Source organism: Eucalyptus grandis, chromosome 3 (assembly GCF_016545825.1).
Source record: "Eucalyptus grandis isolate ANBG69807.140 chromosome 3, ASM1654582v1, whole genome shotgun sequence".
NCBI classification, from domain to species: domain Eukaryota; kingdom Viridiplantae; phylum Streptophyta; class Magnoliopsida; order Myrtales; family Myrtaceae; genus Eucalyptus; species Eucalyptus grandis.
The window spans coordinates 7480903-7495588 of NC_052614.1; the positions used below are offsets into that span (position 1 = coordinate 7480903).

The 14686-nt window shown below is 39.8% G+C and overlaps 2 protein-coding genes and 1 long non-coding RNA gene across 3 annotated transcripts; all 3 read right to left on the bottom strand.

Moving 5' to 3' along the window:
• Positions 1 to 491: 491 nt before the first annotated feature.
• On the bottom strand, positions 492 to 971 carry LOC120291606. Its single transcript, XM_039309258.1, has one exon. It carries the CDS (start codon positions 969 to 971, stop codon positions 492 to 494), a length of 480 nt encoding a protein of 159 aa, XP_039165192.1.
• Positions 972 to 4561: 3590 nt separating this feature from the next.
• On the bottom strand, positions 4562 to 6079 carry LOC120291220. The gene is made up of 2 exons (XR_005549132.1): positions 5955 to 6079; positions 4562 to 4749 (listed from the first exon to the last, which is right to left on the bottom strand). It is a non-coding gene; the product is annotated as an uncharacterized LOC120291220 (long non-coding RNA).
• Positions 6080 to 8139: 2060 nt separating this feature from the next.
• LOC104439330 (ankyrin repeat-containing protein BDA1) lies at positions 8140 to 8577 on the bottom strand. The gene has a single exon (XM_039309259.1). The coding sequence runs from the start codon at positions 8575 to 8577 to the stop codon at positions 8140 to 8142; it is 438 nt and encodes a 145-aa protein (XP_039165193.1).
• Positions 8578 to 14686: the final 6109 nt, after the last annotated feature.

Below are 14686 nucleotides of genomic sequence, written 5' to 3' on the forward strand. Positions count from 1 at the left end.
CTAATTCAGTCCTAAACCTTTTAATTTTGCCAATTGAGTCCTAAACCTTTTCACTTCTTGTCGATTCAATCCATCCGGTCAATTTTGGCAGGAAAATGCTGACGTGGACGTCGACGGTGCCACGTAGGACTACCGGTGCGCGTGGACAATTTTTAATAATATTTTAATATTTTATTGATTTTATTGATTTTTTTCTGTTTTCCCTTTTTCCTTTTTATTTATTTTTTATTTTTTTTTTTTCTTGGCCTTTTCGGTGGCCGGCCACCGGCCACAGCCGGGCGGTGGCCTTGCCCGCCACAAGCGGGGCTCGGCCGAGCAAGGAGGAGCCCCCGAGGGGAGCCCTCGCCTAGGTGTGGCTGTCAAGGGTCGCCTGGGCGAGACCGACCCTCCCCTAGGCCAGGGTGGCCTTGTTAGGCGTTGGCGACGCCGGGAGAGGCCGCCTTGGCCTGGGGGAGGGCCGGCCTCGCTAGATCTGGCGAGGGGAGCCCTCGTCAGGGTTCACCCTCGCCCAGGCAAGCGTCGGCCTTGCCTAGATCTGGTGAGGCCAGCCCTCGCCCCTGGCCGGGCGGGCGTCGGCCACCAGCCACAGGCTGAAGCTCGGCCATAGGTGCCGGGGAGCCGCCCCCGCCGTCAATGTGGATCTCGCTTAGCTTCACCCAAATGTCGAGGAACTCCTTGGCCTTCACCCCACGGAGCTTGCGGATCCGATGGGGCTCGACGTAGGCCGACACGACGGTGTCGTAGGAGACGACCACGTTGTCAGCCACCTTCTGCTCTACCTTCTTGCGGTGCTTGAGCCACACCAACCCCACGCCCTTGTCGTAGCCGTACTCCTCGATCTCCTGGGACGCTGTGACGAGGCTGTTGGGGAGGCCGATCTCCGCTAGTAAGAGGTTCAGCTTCTCGCGGTAGATCTCGTCGCCATGGTAGACCTCGACCTTGGTCTTCATCTCGTCCGTGACGAGAGCCATCCTCGAGAAAGAAGAAGATGGAGATGGTAGAGGTGGAAAATGAGGTCAAGATGAGGTGGGGAAAGGGCTCCCCTCATCGGGGCTCCTCCTTGCCGGCCAAGCCTCGCTGTGGCGGCGAGGCTAGCCGACTAGTTGTGGCGGTGGCCGCTGTCACACTGTGGCTAGTGGCCGGCCACCGGAAAGGCCAAGAAAAAGCAAAAAATAAAGAAAAAGAAAAGGAAAAAGGAAAAACAGAAAAAATAATAAAAATCAACAAAATTAAATAAAAATAAAAAAATAAAAAATATTATTTAAAATTGTCCACGTCAGCATTAGTAGTCCTACATGGCTTTGCCGGCATCCATGTCAACATTTTCCGGCTAAAATTGGCTGGATGGACTGAATCGGCAAGAAGTAAAAGGTTTGAGACTCAATTGGCAAATTTAAAAGGTTTATGACTAAATTGGCAAAAATGCAATAGGTTTAGGACTTTTTGGACAATTTTCCCAACAGAGGCTATTCCTTCATATGTTCAGTGGATTCATTTCACAGATATGGCTTTTGCCCCAGGTATGTCTTTCTGCGTGTTTGGGCACGCGTATTAAAACTTTAGATTGGCCGATTTGAGCAGCAAGAACGTTGAGCATAAGAATCTCCTATATCACTTCGAAGATTTTGGAAGAATTATGTACTAGTATTAGACTCTTAAAAGATAGACATAGTGTTATAGTCCCCGAGGCCTTCACAAGTTAGACATGATTGGGTAATATCAACGACCATAATTTTCTATGATACTTTCGCCGAGCAGTGAAAGATATATCAGCATCATTCTTTTCCTTTTCTTTCGAACATGGACATGTATGAATGCGTGACCTTGACCTATATAGACCAAATGCAAGCAGTCACCACTAAATGGTCCCCAGTTGTGTCCCCCAATTCCCTAAGAGCAGCATGTCAACTTCAAAGACTCCCATTATAGTCTTATTTGAGCCTGCACATTACCTGAATCTTGAGGAGGATTATTCAACTTTAAGAATTGCTTTGGGAAGATGCTTGAAATGAGCAATAGTGTCCTAAGCGCAATTGCGATTAGTCTTCCTACCAAATAGTTGCAAATGATTTAGAGCAAGCAAAATTGGTAGTTGATTATTTTGTATTATTACATTATTAGTAATAACATCCTTTTATATTTCGTAACTCGACGATGGAATTAATCGTCCTCAGTGTAATTTTTCTCAACTAGTCATAACTTGTAGTTCCTGTCCTTAATAATTATACCTCCAGCAATTGTAAATTGCCTTAAATAATCACGATCTCAATCGCACGTCTAAGTAGTACTTTCCCTTTTGTGTGGTGATTCAGCTAATACAGTTTGAAACGAAAATTTCCTATCACATAGCAATAAATTATTGGGATAGTAAGGTACTTGAAATTGTCATAAGAGAGGCTCAACTTATAATCAATTATTGACATCAATAATCGTAAATCAATCGCAAGTTCACGTAGATGGTAGTTAGTTCTCTACTTTTATAGATAGTAAATTACCTCAAGTTATCGTAAGCTCGAAAGATCACAATGATGATCATTTTTATTGAGATATCTAAGCAACCTAAAGTTTGCTTTCTATTTCCCTATTCTTAGTAAATCTACATAAATAATCCTTCAAATTCGTACTCAATGGATCCTATCCATAAGTAATAATCCTTTCGACTATCATGATTTTCCGTAATTAATCGTAAAATTTGCAATTCCATTGGAACAAACTTCCTTAACTGTCACTAAATTACCACTTTAACATGTTCAGGCTACACTATATAAAATTGATCTCATGGCTGAGATTTTTGGACTTTAAATCCAGTAAGTCATTCTTTTTTTAAACTGCCACAAATCAAATCGAATAGAACAGCCATCGATTATACATCTAAACTCCATCTTTTACATAAATTCAACACAATTAAAACATTTATTGTTTTCACAAGTACATACCATACTCTAATGCATCGTAGCCAAGTTGTCTAATCGGCACACTGAACAACACATACACTGTATAGCATCTACTCTTCTATGGCCTTAGGGCTCAGGGCGCTTCTTCTGGAACAAACACATTTGCAGCTCTATGTTCTGTTGAGTCTTTGCGGATGCATTCCCGGACCTTGCGTATCAATTTCAGGATTAAACGAAAGAGGTGGCATATGAAAAGAAGAGCCATCAATCCAACCCATGCCAACACCGCAATTCCAATTGAATATATGAAAGTATTCTGTTGGCTCTCTGGTGTGAAGACAAATATGGAGACGGCATAAGTTGCCGCCGCAAAGGTTATCGCAACCCACATAGTCAGCATTGCAATCCATGAGGTGATCCGACGCCGCTTTAAAGGAAGACCACTTATGAAAAGCATTATGATGCTAAGCGATGCGATGAAGCTTATCGTGTTACAGATTATGAATTCCTTGTAGCTGTCCGGGTACTTATCTGCCAGTACAGCTTCGCCCGCACTATGTTTTTTAGTGTTTGCATCACCCGGGAAATCTCCTTGCCAAAGTCCGCCAGGCGGGGTAATACTAGCTTGGAATTCCATGGTACCTAGTAATATCGCTACCACCATTAGCGTCTTATGCATATCTTTTTGCCACTTTCTCTTTCTTTCCTTGCTTTGGCCTTTTGCTAATAGGTCGAGTGCTGTATAACCTTTGGAGTTCTTAATGTTTGGTTTGACTCCTTTATTAGTCAGGAAGAGCATAGTCTGCAGAAGAGTAATATGGGGTCAAATTTTAACTAGACAACCCCATGTTACATAATTTTCAGGATTGACTTTGCTACTAACGATTTTCAGTCCTCTAGTTTTTGTGACTATTATTTGATGCCTTCAAAAGGGATACTCATCCCTCGTTGAAACTCTTTTGCTATCTCCGATTTTATGTTCCTTCTGATCTAGATAAAATTAGTATCAAAATAGCGTGAAGTGTAAAGTTGTAGTTTATTATATGGACCAATGACTTCCTTCTTTTTTAATATCATAAGCTGTGATAATTTATAAGTGGATATCTTTTAGCTTCCGAATATTTCTAGAACACTAACATATCTTAGAATCGCCTTTTTTATGGGAAAATTCCAAATAATGGCTTGAAATGCCATCGTTTTCTCAAATAAGGGCTTGAAGCGGACCTTGTTTTAAATAAGGATCTTAAGTGGCTAAATCATCTCAAATAAGGGCTTTGTTTCTTTGCTTTTTTTTTTCCTCTTCCCTCCCCTAGCCATCCTTGTCGATGGCCGACGGAGGTCACTTGCCTCAGTGGAAGGTTGCCCTCGCCGGATTTGGCGAGAGTCGCCCTTGTTGGCATCGGGCGAGGGTCGCCTCACCTAGGTTGGGCGAGCGGGCAAGGGTAGCCCAAGCGAGGGCAGCATTCGCCGGATCTGGCGAGGAATGACCTCGCTCGACACCGTCAATGTCACGCCCCGATCCTCCGAGCGCGCGAACATCCCACTCTGGTCGATAGAAATGCGACTTCCCAGGACACGTCGCCAACCCATTCATTTTTATTACGCATGCGGAAGCGAAACAAATCCCCTGACAACATTTAACTTGGGATAGAAAAGCAGGCAATCAATCACAACCAAACAAGCTTCATTATAAACACATAGGTTTATATACAACAATGGATTGACTACAAAATAGACAGGCTCAACAACTAGGGAACTGTCCTATGACCAACTTGTCAGACACGTTCGCCGATTCTTCAGCCTCCACCTTCCGAACTCCAGGACTTCCGGTCCTCCACGACCGTCATCTAGGGACCTGAAATATTATCCCACAACCGGGATGAGACTACGTCTTAGCGAGTCCTACCATCTAAAACTCAATTAGGAAGAAAATACGCCTCAGGGCGCTCTAGCCACACAAATAGGATAGAGGACTTACCTCTCCTCGGCCCCTTTTCGCACGTCGTACATTTCATATTCAAGCAATGCTCGCACAAGCTGAAACTACCGACACACCCATCGGTCTATCAATTCAATCAATCCAATTGATATCATACGATCCACATATCTATCAATTCATACCATCTATTAAACCATACCATCTATTCATCCATCAATACATTCACGGCTCACACAAGCTGAAATGGATGCAATGCTCTCACAAGCTGATATAGATGGTAGCTCGCACAAGCTGATATATACATAGATGGTAGCTCACACAAGCTGATAGATAGATCGTGCTCGCACAAGCTGATAAAACGATCTTAGCTCACCAGAAGCTGCCGCAATATTCAATATCATATAGCTCACCGAAGCTGCCGCAATATTCAATATAGTATACTATAGCTCACAAGCTGTCATATATATATGTATATTATAATGCTCGCCAAGGTGATACATATATAAACCAATGCTCGCCAAGGCTGATCATTCAATAATAAACCAACTCATACCTCAATTCAATCATTCAATCAATCCAATCAATTCAAACCGGTCATACAAACCAATTACGGTGCTAAAAGCCAACACCGGGTATTTTCAAGTTAAATACCACAACTTCATCAATATCACACAATTCCACACTTTTGGAATTATTAACCATAATCATCAATCACTCAATTTCTCAATTTAAACATACAATTAACACAAACCGATCGCACCGCCGCGATCGCCGCGAAATTCTAATGACCGACCATCCCATAATTTTCGAAATTATTAAATAATTAAATTTAATTCGAAAATTAAATAATTAAATATTATTTTATAATAATATAATTTAATAAAATAATATTTATAAATTCGAAATAATTAATTAATTAAAAATAATTAATTAGGGCTTAAACAAGATTACACTAATTTAATCATACAATTAGCCCTAATTAAACATACATTAAACTAATCATACAACTAATCTAATTTACATTAAAATAATCTAATCTAACCACCTAAACCTAATTAGATTAATCTAAACACCCTTAAGCGTCATTAACTCACTAAGCAAGAATTAGAGGATAAACTCACCGGTTTTGCGCGCCGGTGAGTTCACGGCGACCACGACGCCAAGGCGGTCGATAAACCCCAAAACGGCAACACCAACGGAGGCCGGGAAGGGCTTGAAAACGGGCCACAAAGTCTCCAAAACCTTGTTGTCTTCGCTTCGATTTGGGCTGAGGCTGCAGAGAAGAAACCAGCAACTTCAACGGCGAAAACGGGCTGATCGGAGCTCCGGCAAGCAGGTGGTTGGCAACCAATGGCTCCCGGGGTCTTGGGGATCTTGTAGGAGGTTGGGATGGGCAAAGGAAGGGTCGGAAAGGGGCGAAACAGCAAGAAAACGCGAAACAGGCGGAACCGGGCGAGTCCAGACGGTCCGGCGAGCGGCAGCTTCTCTCAGGATTTCGGGACAGCCGGAGAATCGTTCCGGCGAGCGGCGAGGTGTTCCGGAACGGTCTGGATGTCGTCTTCACGGAGATGGGTGGATCGTTCGCTGATTCAACCGGGAAGTTAACTTTTTACTCGGATCTTTGGCGAAAGGTCGGCTGGAGCAAAAACCTGGAACGAGGGGAAAACAAGGGAGGAAAACGGCCGACGATGGCCTTCCGGGCGTGCGACGATGGAGGGGCTGGTGAGCTCGGTTTCCTCTGGTTTTTTCCAAGCTTCCTCTCTTCCTCAACAATGGAGAAAGCCAAGAAAAGAGGAAGAAGATGATCAGCTGAAGAGGGGGCCTCCTTGGTGGCTCACTAGAGCTCAACACTTGTCTAAACCTCATTTGCTTTGCCCCCACCATGACATCACATGACATCATCCACTCTCTCCTCAATCTTCCTCCACAACCTTGCCAATAGGTGCAAAATAGCTCTCCCCCCATGGCATACGAATTTGTTACATTTCCCTCTTCAATCTCAATCAATTTCATCCAATTCTCAACTAAACACATCCAAATGAAGCCCAATTAAATCCATCAAGGTATCCTCGTCCGTCTCATGACTTTTTCCCATCAAATGATCCAACTTGCATCCCGAAGATTCAATCAAAAACGACCCTCTGACAATTCCGAACAAAAACGGCCTTACTTTGCTTTTCTGCCAAAAATCTCGGTTTGTAGAAAAATCTTCTGGAGATGAATCGACATTCCTAAAATGAATTGTGACTTGACAAAACTTCCAATTTCTGTAATCGGGTTCAATTTCACGGTTAAATTCAATCTGGCACGACTTTAGCGCGTCCTAGCCTACCGGGTAGCTTTTAGGAATTTTCTGTGCAATTGACCTGTGGTTGATTATTTTCAAGCCACAAAGTGCATCTTCGACACATTGGCGACTCTCGATTATCGTAGAAATCTCGAGGTTTCAAATACGGACGGGGTACCAAAACGATAGAGAATCGGTCTAGTGCCGATCAACCAGGATTGTGCAATTAGGTGGAATCACCCACACTCTAATCACATATGTTGAATCGACTATCTCCGGTCTGTTCGATTCGTGCAAGTGTCGTAATGATCCTTGCAGATTAGTACGGTCGAGTAGCGATTCATGGTCGAATTCTCAAGTCTATTGCGTTTAGATTCCTTAATAGCTTCACTGATAGACTAGTTATCTCGTGAGTGGCCAACTCAGAGAAAAAAGCTATAGACGCGAAGATGAAATGCCCGACTTATTTAATTGAAACCAGAATTGGAAAATCGGGATGTCACAATCAATGGCTACCATTGCCAGAGTCCAATGACCTCCACTATGGCCGATAGAAGGAAGGGGGAAAAAGAAAATTGAAAAATTAAAAATTTAAAAAATGAAAGAAAAATAAATAAATGGAATAAAATTAAATTAAAAGATGAAAATGCCCTTAAACCCTTTTTTGAAATTGATATGGCCACTTCGGGTCCTTATTTGAAACAAATTCTACTTCAGACCCTTATATGAGACAATTTGACCACTTCAAGCCCTTATTTAAAACAATGTTCACTTCGGGCCTTTATTTGAGAAAACAATGACATTTCGGTCCTTATTTGAAATTTTCCCTTTTTATTTATTAATAAGCTCACTGAATTTGACCATGTAGAGGCTTGATTGTATGAACGTACCTTAGTTTCTCCATCTGCAGCAGCCAAATGCAAAATTGTGTTGCCATGTCTGTCCCTTGAGTTGATGAATTGATTATCGCGCAAGATATCTATCAGAAGTTTCAAAGCTTCTAGTCTGTTATGCGTCACTCATAGATGCAGGATCGTCTGGCCATGTTCAACAACACTACGGGCTGCATCAGGTCTCGCTTGAACCAAGTATTCCAACACATCCACTTGGCCTTTCATGGCCGCGACATGAAGGGGGTTTCTTTCATATTTGTCACGAACAATACATATATCAGGGTTGACTCTTAACAAGCTTGTCACGATGTTAAGGTATCCTTTTGCTGCCGTGAGATGAAGAGGGGTTGATCCCTGAGAATCTTGCTCTCTTGCCAACTCAGCCTTCCGAGCTAGAACCTCTTCCACGAAATCCAAGTGTCCAAGCATGGCTGCAATGTGCAGAGGACTCTCGGTGTGTTTTTTGGTCATGATTCTATCGAGAAGCAGCTTATCTTTTGTGAGCAGCTCAAGCAAAGAAGGCACATTCCCTTTCACAGCGGCTACGTGGAGCTCGGACTCCATGTTTGGATCTCTACAAAGAAAGTTTCAGAGTACTCGCTCCTTCATTTGAAGACTTGAATATATATTGTCACAGCCAAGTAAACCTTCACGGTAGTCTTGACGAAGACCGAAAAACGATTGGTAGATATCACTTAGCTGCAAGTATGTGGCTCAAGTCTCGCACACGTCTTTGTATGTCAGATAAGGTGATGATTCTTGCAAGTATGTGGCTCAAGACTTGAATATATATTCGCCTGGCGGTAATGTTTTGACGAGTCTCGTCTCCATGTGGTCCTATATAGGTCAAGTTCGCACATGTTAGATGTCTCGATTGAGCCATGACATCCTTTGAACATGTAAAGCAGCCACACTCTATCCGTGCAAATTATTGTGGAATCACTTTATTTGCACAGACATTATATTACTTTGAAAGGACATGAATTTCATAGATACATGAGAAATAATTTTTGCACTAATGCTGCTCAATCAGAATGAGCCGTAACCTAGGCACTTTTTAGAGAAATTATTCTAACATATGGGTGTGTTCGGAAGATAGTTACAGATAAGCAATAGTATCAGTAGCACATTCAGAGTCGGTCTTCTCAACACGGTAGTCCCTGTAAATATATCAGCATCATGCTTTTCCTTTCTTTTTGGATATGGCATGTGTGAACGCGTGACCTTGGCCTACATAGACTAAATGCAAACAGTGTCACCACAAAATGGTCCCCAACTATATCCCCCAATTCCCTAAAAACAGCATGTCAACTTCAAAGACTTCTGTTATAGTCTTATTTGAGCCTGCACATTACCTGATTCTTCAGGAGGATTATTCAACTTTATGAATTGTGTTATAAGGATGCTTGAAATGAGTTCAGGAGGATTATTCAACTTTATGAATTGTGTTATAAGGATGCTTGAAATGAGTTCAGGAGGATTATTCAACTTTATGAATTGTGTTATAAGGATGCTTGAAATGAGTGAGTGTCATAAGTGCATTTGCGATTAGTCTTCCTACCAAAATAGCTGCAAATGATTTAAATCTAGCATAAAGATTAAGCACAAGGAGCAATCAGCAGTCTTGCTATATATTTGATTGCCCATCTCTGTTCGGAAACCAATTGACATTTGAAGGCATGATCAGCAAAAAGAAATGATCATAAATTGGAGAAGGGAAAGCCAAAATTGTCCGAATCAATTTGACCTGTTGAGTTGCTTCCCAGAAAGAAAGAGCAAGAAAACCAAGTCATGTGACATAATTAAGCAGGTTACGTACTTGGATCACTTGCTCCACTGCATTCAGAAACATGGTAAAAAATTCTTGATCATGATTCTGCCGAGAAGCAGCTTATATTTTATTTTTTTGAGCAAATCAAGCAGAGAACACACGTTTCCTTTTATGGTGGCTCCGTAAAGCTCAGACTCCATGTTTGGATCTTTGATATAGGAGTTTCGGAATCACTCCTCCGTTTGGAGAGGTGAATGTACATTGTCACAGCCAAGTCAACCTTACTGGTAGGCTTGACGAAGAGTGAAAAATGAGTGGCAGATCTCTTTCATCTGCAAGTATGTGGTTCAGTTCACACGCGTCCTAGAAAGTCACGTAAGGTGATGACTCTTGGAGGTTTGTTGGGGCTATGTTGGGATACACCTGGCGGCCATTTTCCGGTGCGTCTCGTCTCCATTTGGCCCTATGTAGGTCAAGTCCCCACATGTTGTTAGCTATATGCCCTAAAGCAATCATGTAATAGTTACGTGTTTTTAGGAATTTCTTGATCATAAAAGTAAGTTCTTCGTCGTCCATGTCATTTTCTAAGTTTGTATCATCAGAATTAGCGTTAGATATTAAAGCGATGGACTTCTTACCTTCAGGATCTTCATCGTTGATTTGTTCCACTTCGTAAGATTGAAGAGTGCCAATCAATTTATCAACGAAGAGTGGCATAATCCTCTGAGTCTCTCGGATTGAGGTCTTAACATGGTTCCAATCTTTTGAGAGACTTTGCAGAAGTTTGTTGACCTTCATTAAGGAAGAAATTGGATGATCTTGATATGCCAAACCGTTTACAATTTCTGTAAAACGACTGAACATATCTCTAATTGACTCTCCTGGCTTCATCTTGAAGGATTCATATTGGCCAAGCAGGAAATTTACTCTTGTCTCCTTTACACGATCAGTCCCTTCATAAGTAACATGAAGTCTATCCCAGATTTCTTTGGCTGTTTCACATAAAGAGATTCTATTATACTCAATAAGAGATAAGGCGCAATATAAAGAATAAATGGTTTTTGCATCAAGAGCTTCTCTTTTAGACATCTCCGTCCGAGACATAGGAGTAGCGGGTTTGATTTCTTTGTCTTTGCCATTCTTATTTGATGTAGACGCAACAGTAGGATTGATTCCTTTTTCCACAACATCCCATTGCAAGGGATCTCTAGATCTTAGGAATGTCTTCATTTTTTCTTTCCAAATGTTGTATTTCTTTCCATCAAAATAGGGTGGCCTGGTCTTACTTTGCTCTTCCATAAGTTCTGGTGCCAAGATACTAGCCATAAAAGATCTTTAGCTCAAAAGTAAAAACACTAATAAAACGAGCACTTGGCTCTGATACCAATTGAAAGTGCTAGTATCAACACCAAGAGGGGGTGAATAGGTGTGGAGATAATTTTTCACAAAAAACAATCTAGATATTTTACTTTTGAAACTGAGTCTGAAGAACAACAGACTTTGAGCGAATTCAGACTATAGCAATTAAAGGAACTACGAACAAAATAAAGGAGTTCAGGGAAGAGAATAAGAACATAGAATTTATAGTGGTTCGGCTTAGATCAAGCTTACGTCCACTCTCCCACAATAACAGCCTTCTGGCTGGATTCCACTATGTGATCAACATGAGATTACAACTTTGAGTAAAAACACTCAGTGGTAGATCACACTATCTCACTAAGTCACTCTTTTGGTATTTCTCTTGCGATCACAAGCGTTTAAGCTCACAAGAGACAAGTGCATGATCAAAGTTCGCTCAGACTTTGGAATTATAAATTCTACGCTCAGTCTCTTACTTGCTCATCAGTTCTTGATCTTCTTAAATATTCCTCTACTTCCAAACTAGCCGTTGGACAATATCTAGAGGATCGTCTTCCAATCTACCCATTGGACAGATCTGTATCTAGAAGATTTGGTAGCCGTTGAGTGACAAAAGTAGAATCCCAAATTAATTCTGATCACCCATATAAATAGAATTTTGGTTTCCATAAGTAGAGCTTCTTCGTATAGAAAGTTCTTGTCTTCAAAATCCAATTGTCAATAAATTAGATTGACTCAATTAAATCTATCTTGATGTAGAATCCAAACCAGATTACTAGTCATTATATGTTTGGGGCGTGTGTTACGTTTTGTCAAGTTGTCTCGTTCTGAACATGATTTGTTTTGAATCTGCTCAGTTCTGAACTTGTGTCTCGTTCTGGACTTTGTTACGTTTTGTACTCGTGTCTCGTTCTAGATATAGAGTCTGAGTGTCTTCAGACTGAAGTAGAGTCTGAGTGTCTTCAGAGTGAAATAGACTTTACAATCTGGACGTAAGTCTAAATATATTCTACTTCTGAACATATTTAACCTTAAGGCCTGGACATAGTCTGAATAAGTTCAGCTTCAGCATAGAGTCCATCTTCTGGTTCTTCCAAGTATAGACTTTGACAAAATCATTTACACATTCTATCATCTGCATAGTCTGTTGCTCAACAATTAAACATGTTAGTAGCCTTTGATTTATTTTGTCATATTCAAAACATCATAAGGGATTTCCCTAACAATCTCCCCTTTTTTGATGATGACAAAACAATCTCTGAATATGCAGACGTGTAATCATGCTTTTAAAGATAATAATAAATCAAGGCAATCTTAAACACAACGTAATTTAAATCAAAAGATAGCAGAAGATAGCAAATGGATTGAGCATAACAATATATATAAAAATAATTGCAGCTCAATATTATGCAATAATATCAACCAATTAACACATATGCATATTTATATTCTCTCCCCCTTTTTGTCATAATAAAAAAGCGATAACAATGGAAATGGAGTCATGTAGAGAATATAAAATGATAACAAATATATGAAACACAATTTCCAGAAAAATTATCTTTTACAAAGTAAGTCAAATATTAAAGATATGCAATATAGCTCACTTCGATCATATATATATATAAGCAAATATCCAATAAAAATCATGGATGCATTATAAAATTCACTTACCCTTTTGTCATAATAAAATGATAATATTAATAAGAGATTTGTTAATGACAAAAGGTAATAAAAGATGCACTAACCAGATTTTGACAAATTCTGTCACATTTACCTTTTCCTTCCTTCCATAATAATCAAGATCACGATCGATTCTAAAAGATTTTTCCATAATTGATCAATGCTCCCTCTTGTCGCGACCAAAATTTTCGGGGTGTGAACCACCTAGGGTTTGGCTAATGGATTGTTAAGCCTTGACTTAACACGGGCTCTCCCAAACCCATACCAATTCGCGACTTATGTTCGAATTCTTAACATGCAAATGATTTTCAATCAGGAGTCGCCACTAATCTATTTTTTGGTGGGTCGATTAGAAACCCAAGTAAAATAACGGGAGATTTACTTTACTTCTGCGAACCAGAGATTGTGAGTTCGGGGACTTGATTACGCTAGATTTCTCTAACGCCCTTTCGGTACCTTTTTCTTTATTTAAAAAAAAAAATGTTTGGCATGCAGCTTGAATTGATTTTAAATCTATTTTCCTAACATGTGAGGTGATCATGCGGGTGCGCAATCCACCAATTTAACACCTAGATAAATAATGAACAAATTGGAAAACTTACCTCAAAGCAACGAAAGTATCTGCAGTGTTAAATTAAAACCCTAGATATGGTTTCCAATTAACACGCAACTTTTCTTGTTTTTTTTTTTCACTTAATTAATGAAAATCATGCAATATGCAATACAATATTAACTAATTGACCTAATTCTAATGACATGTAATTTCTAATTAAATTGGCCTAGCAAAAATACTAAATGGCATGCATCTCAATGAATCTAACCCTAATGACGTGCGTATGACATTTTTTCCTTTTTCCTAAAAGAATGCATTTTATCCTAAATAATAAAACTAATTTAACTTATGACATTTTTTTGTACTTTTTATGAAATTCGGAATTAAATAAAATGTGAAAATTATCTAACTAGATTAAGATTCTATTCAATTTGCATTAGGAATTAGGTTAAGCCAAATCCTAATTTAAACTAAAATATTATCTTAACCCAAATAATCCTAAAATGCAATCTATCAATATCTAAACTTATAATAAATTAAGAAAAATATTATCTAGAATTAAACTAAGTGCAATTTTACCCTAATATGCAATGACAAGTGCAAAGTATGCCCTAACTCTACAAGACATATGCATGATGATTTTTTTTTGTTGTTTTTCCTTTTTTATTTTTTATTTTTTAAAAATTTCGAAATTAATAATTGCCAAATAATTAAACGTGCAATTCAAATTTAAAACTAACATCCTAAATGAATGCATTTTTTTGGATTTTTTTATTTAACAGAATAAAATTGATTCAACCAACATGACAGCAAATCAAATAAGATAGGATCGATATCCACAAATTGGCAAACCATATCTCGCGCATGAGATCGGGTTGGCCAATTTTAAAATAAATCGCGAATCGAATCTCGGGCGTGAGATCAGATTGGCGATTTTTCTGTGCGATTGCGAGTCGTATTTCGAGCGTGAAATCGGACTGTCAATCATGTGCACATTGTGAAATTAGGAATAATCCTAATTTAAAAGATACTCAATGTTTTGTGGATACGATAGTGTCGCGACCAATATTTTTCGGGGTGTGAACCACCTAGGATTTGGCTAATGGATTGTTAAGCCTAGACTTAACTCGGGCTCTCCCAAGCCCATACCAATTCGCGACTTTAGGTTCAAGTTTTTGACATGCAATTGATTTTTAACTAAGAGTCGCCACTAATCTATTTTTGGTGGGTCGATTAGAAACCCAAGTAATGTAATGGGAGATTCACTTTACTCCTACGAACCAGAGATTTGAATACGGGGACTTGATTAC

Excerpts from the sequence above, each read along its gene's own strand:
- LOC104439330 (XM_039309259.1), bottom strand. The coding sequence starts at position 8,577 with ATGGAGTCCGAGCTCCACGTAGCCGCTGTGAAAGGGAATGTGCCTTCT.
- LOC120291606 (XM_039309258.1), bottom strand. The coding sequence starts at position 971 with ATGGCTCTCGTCACGGACGAGATGAAGACCAAGGTCGAGGTCTACCAT.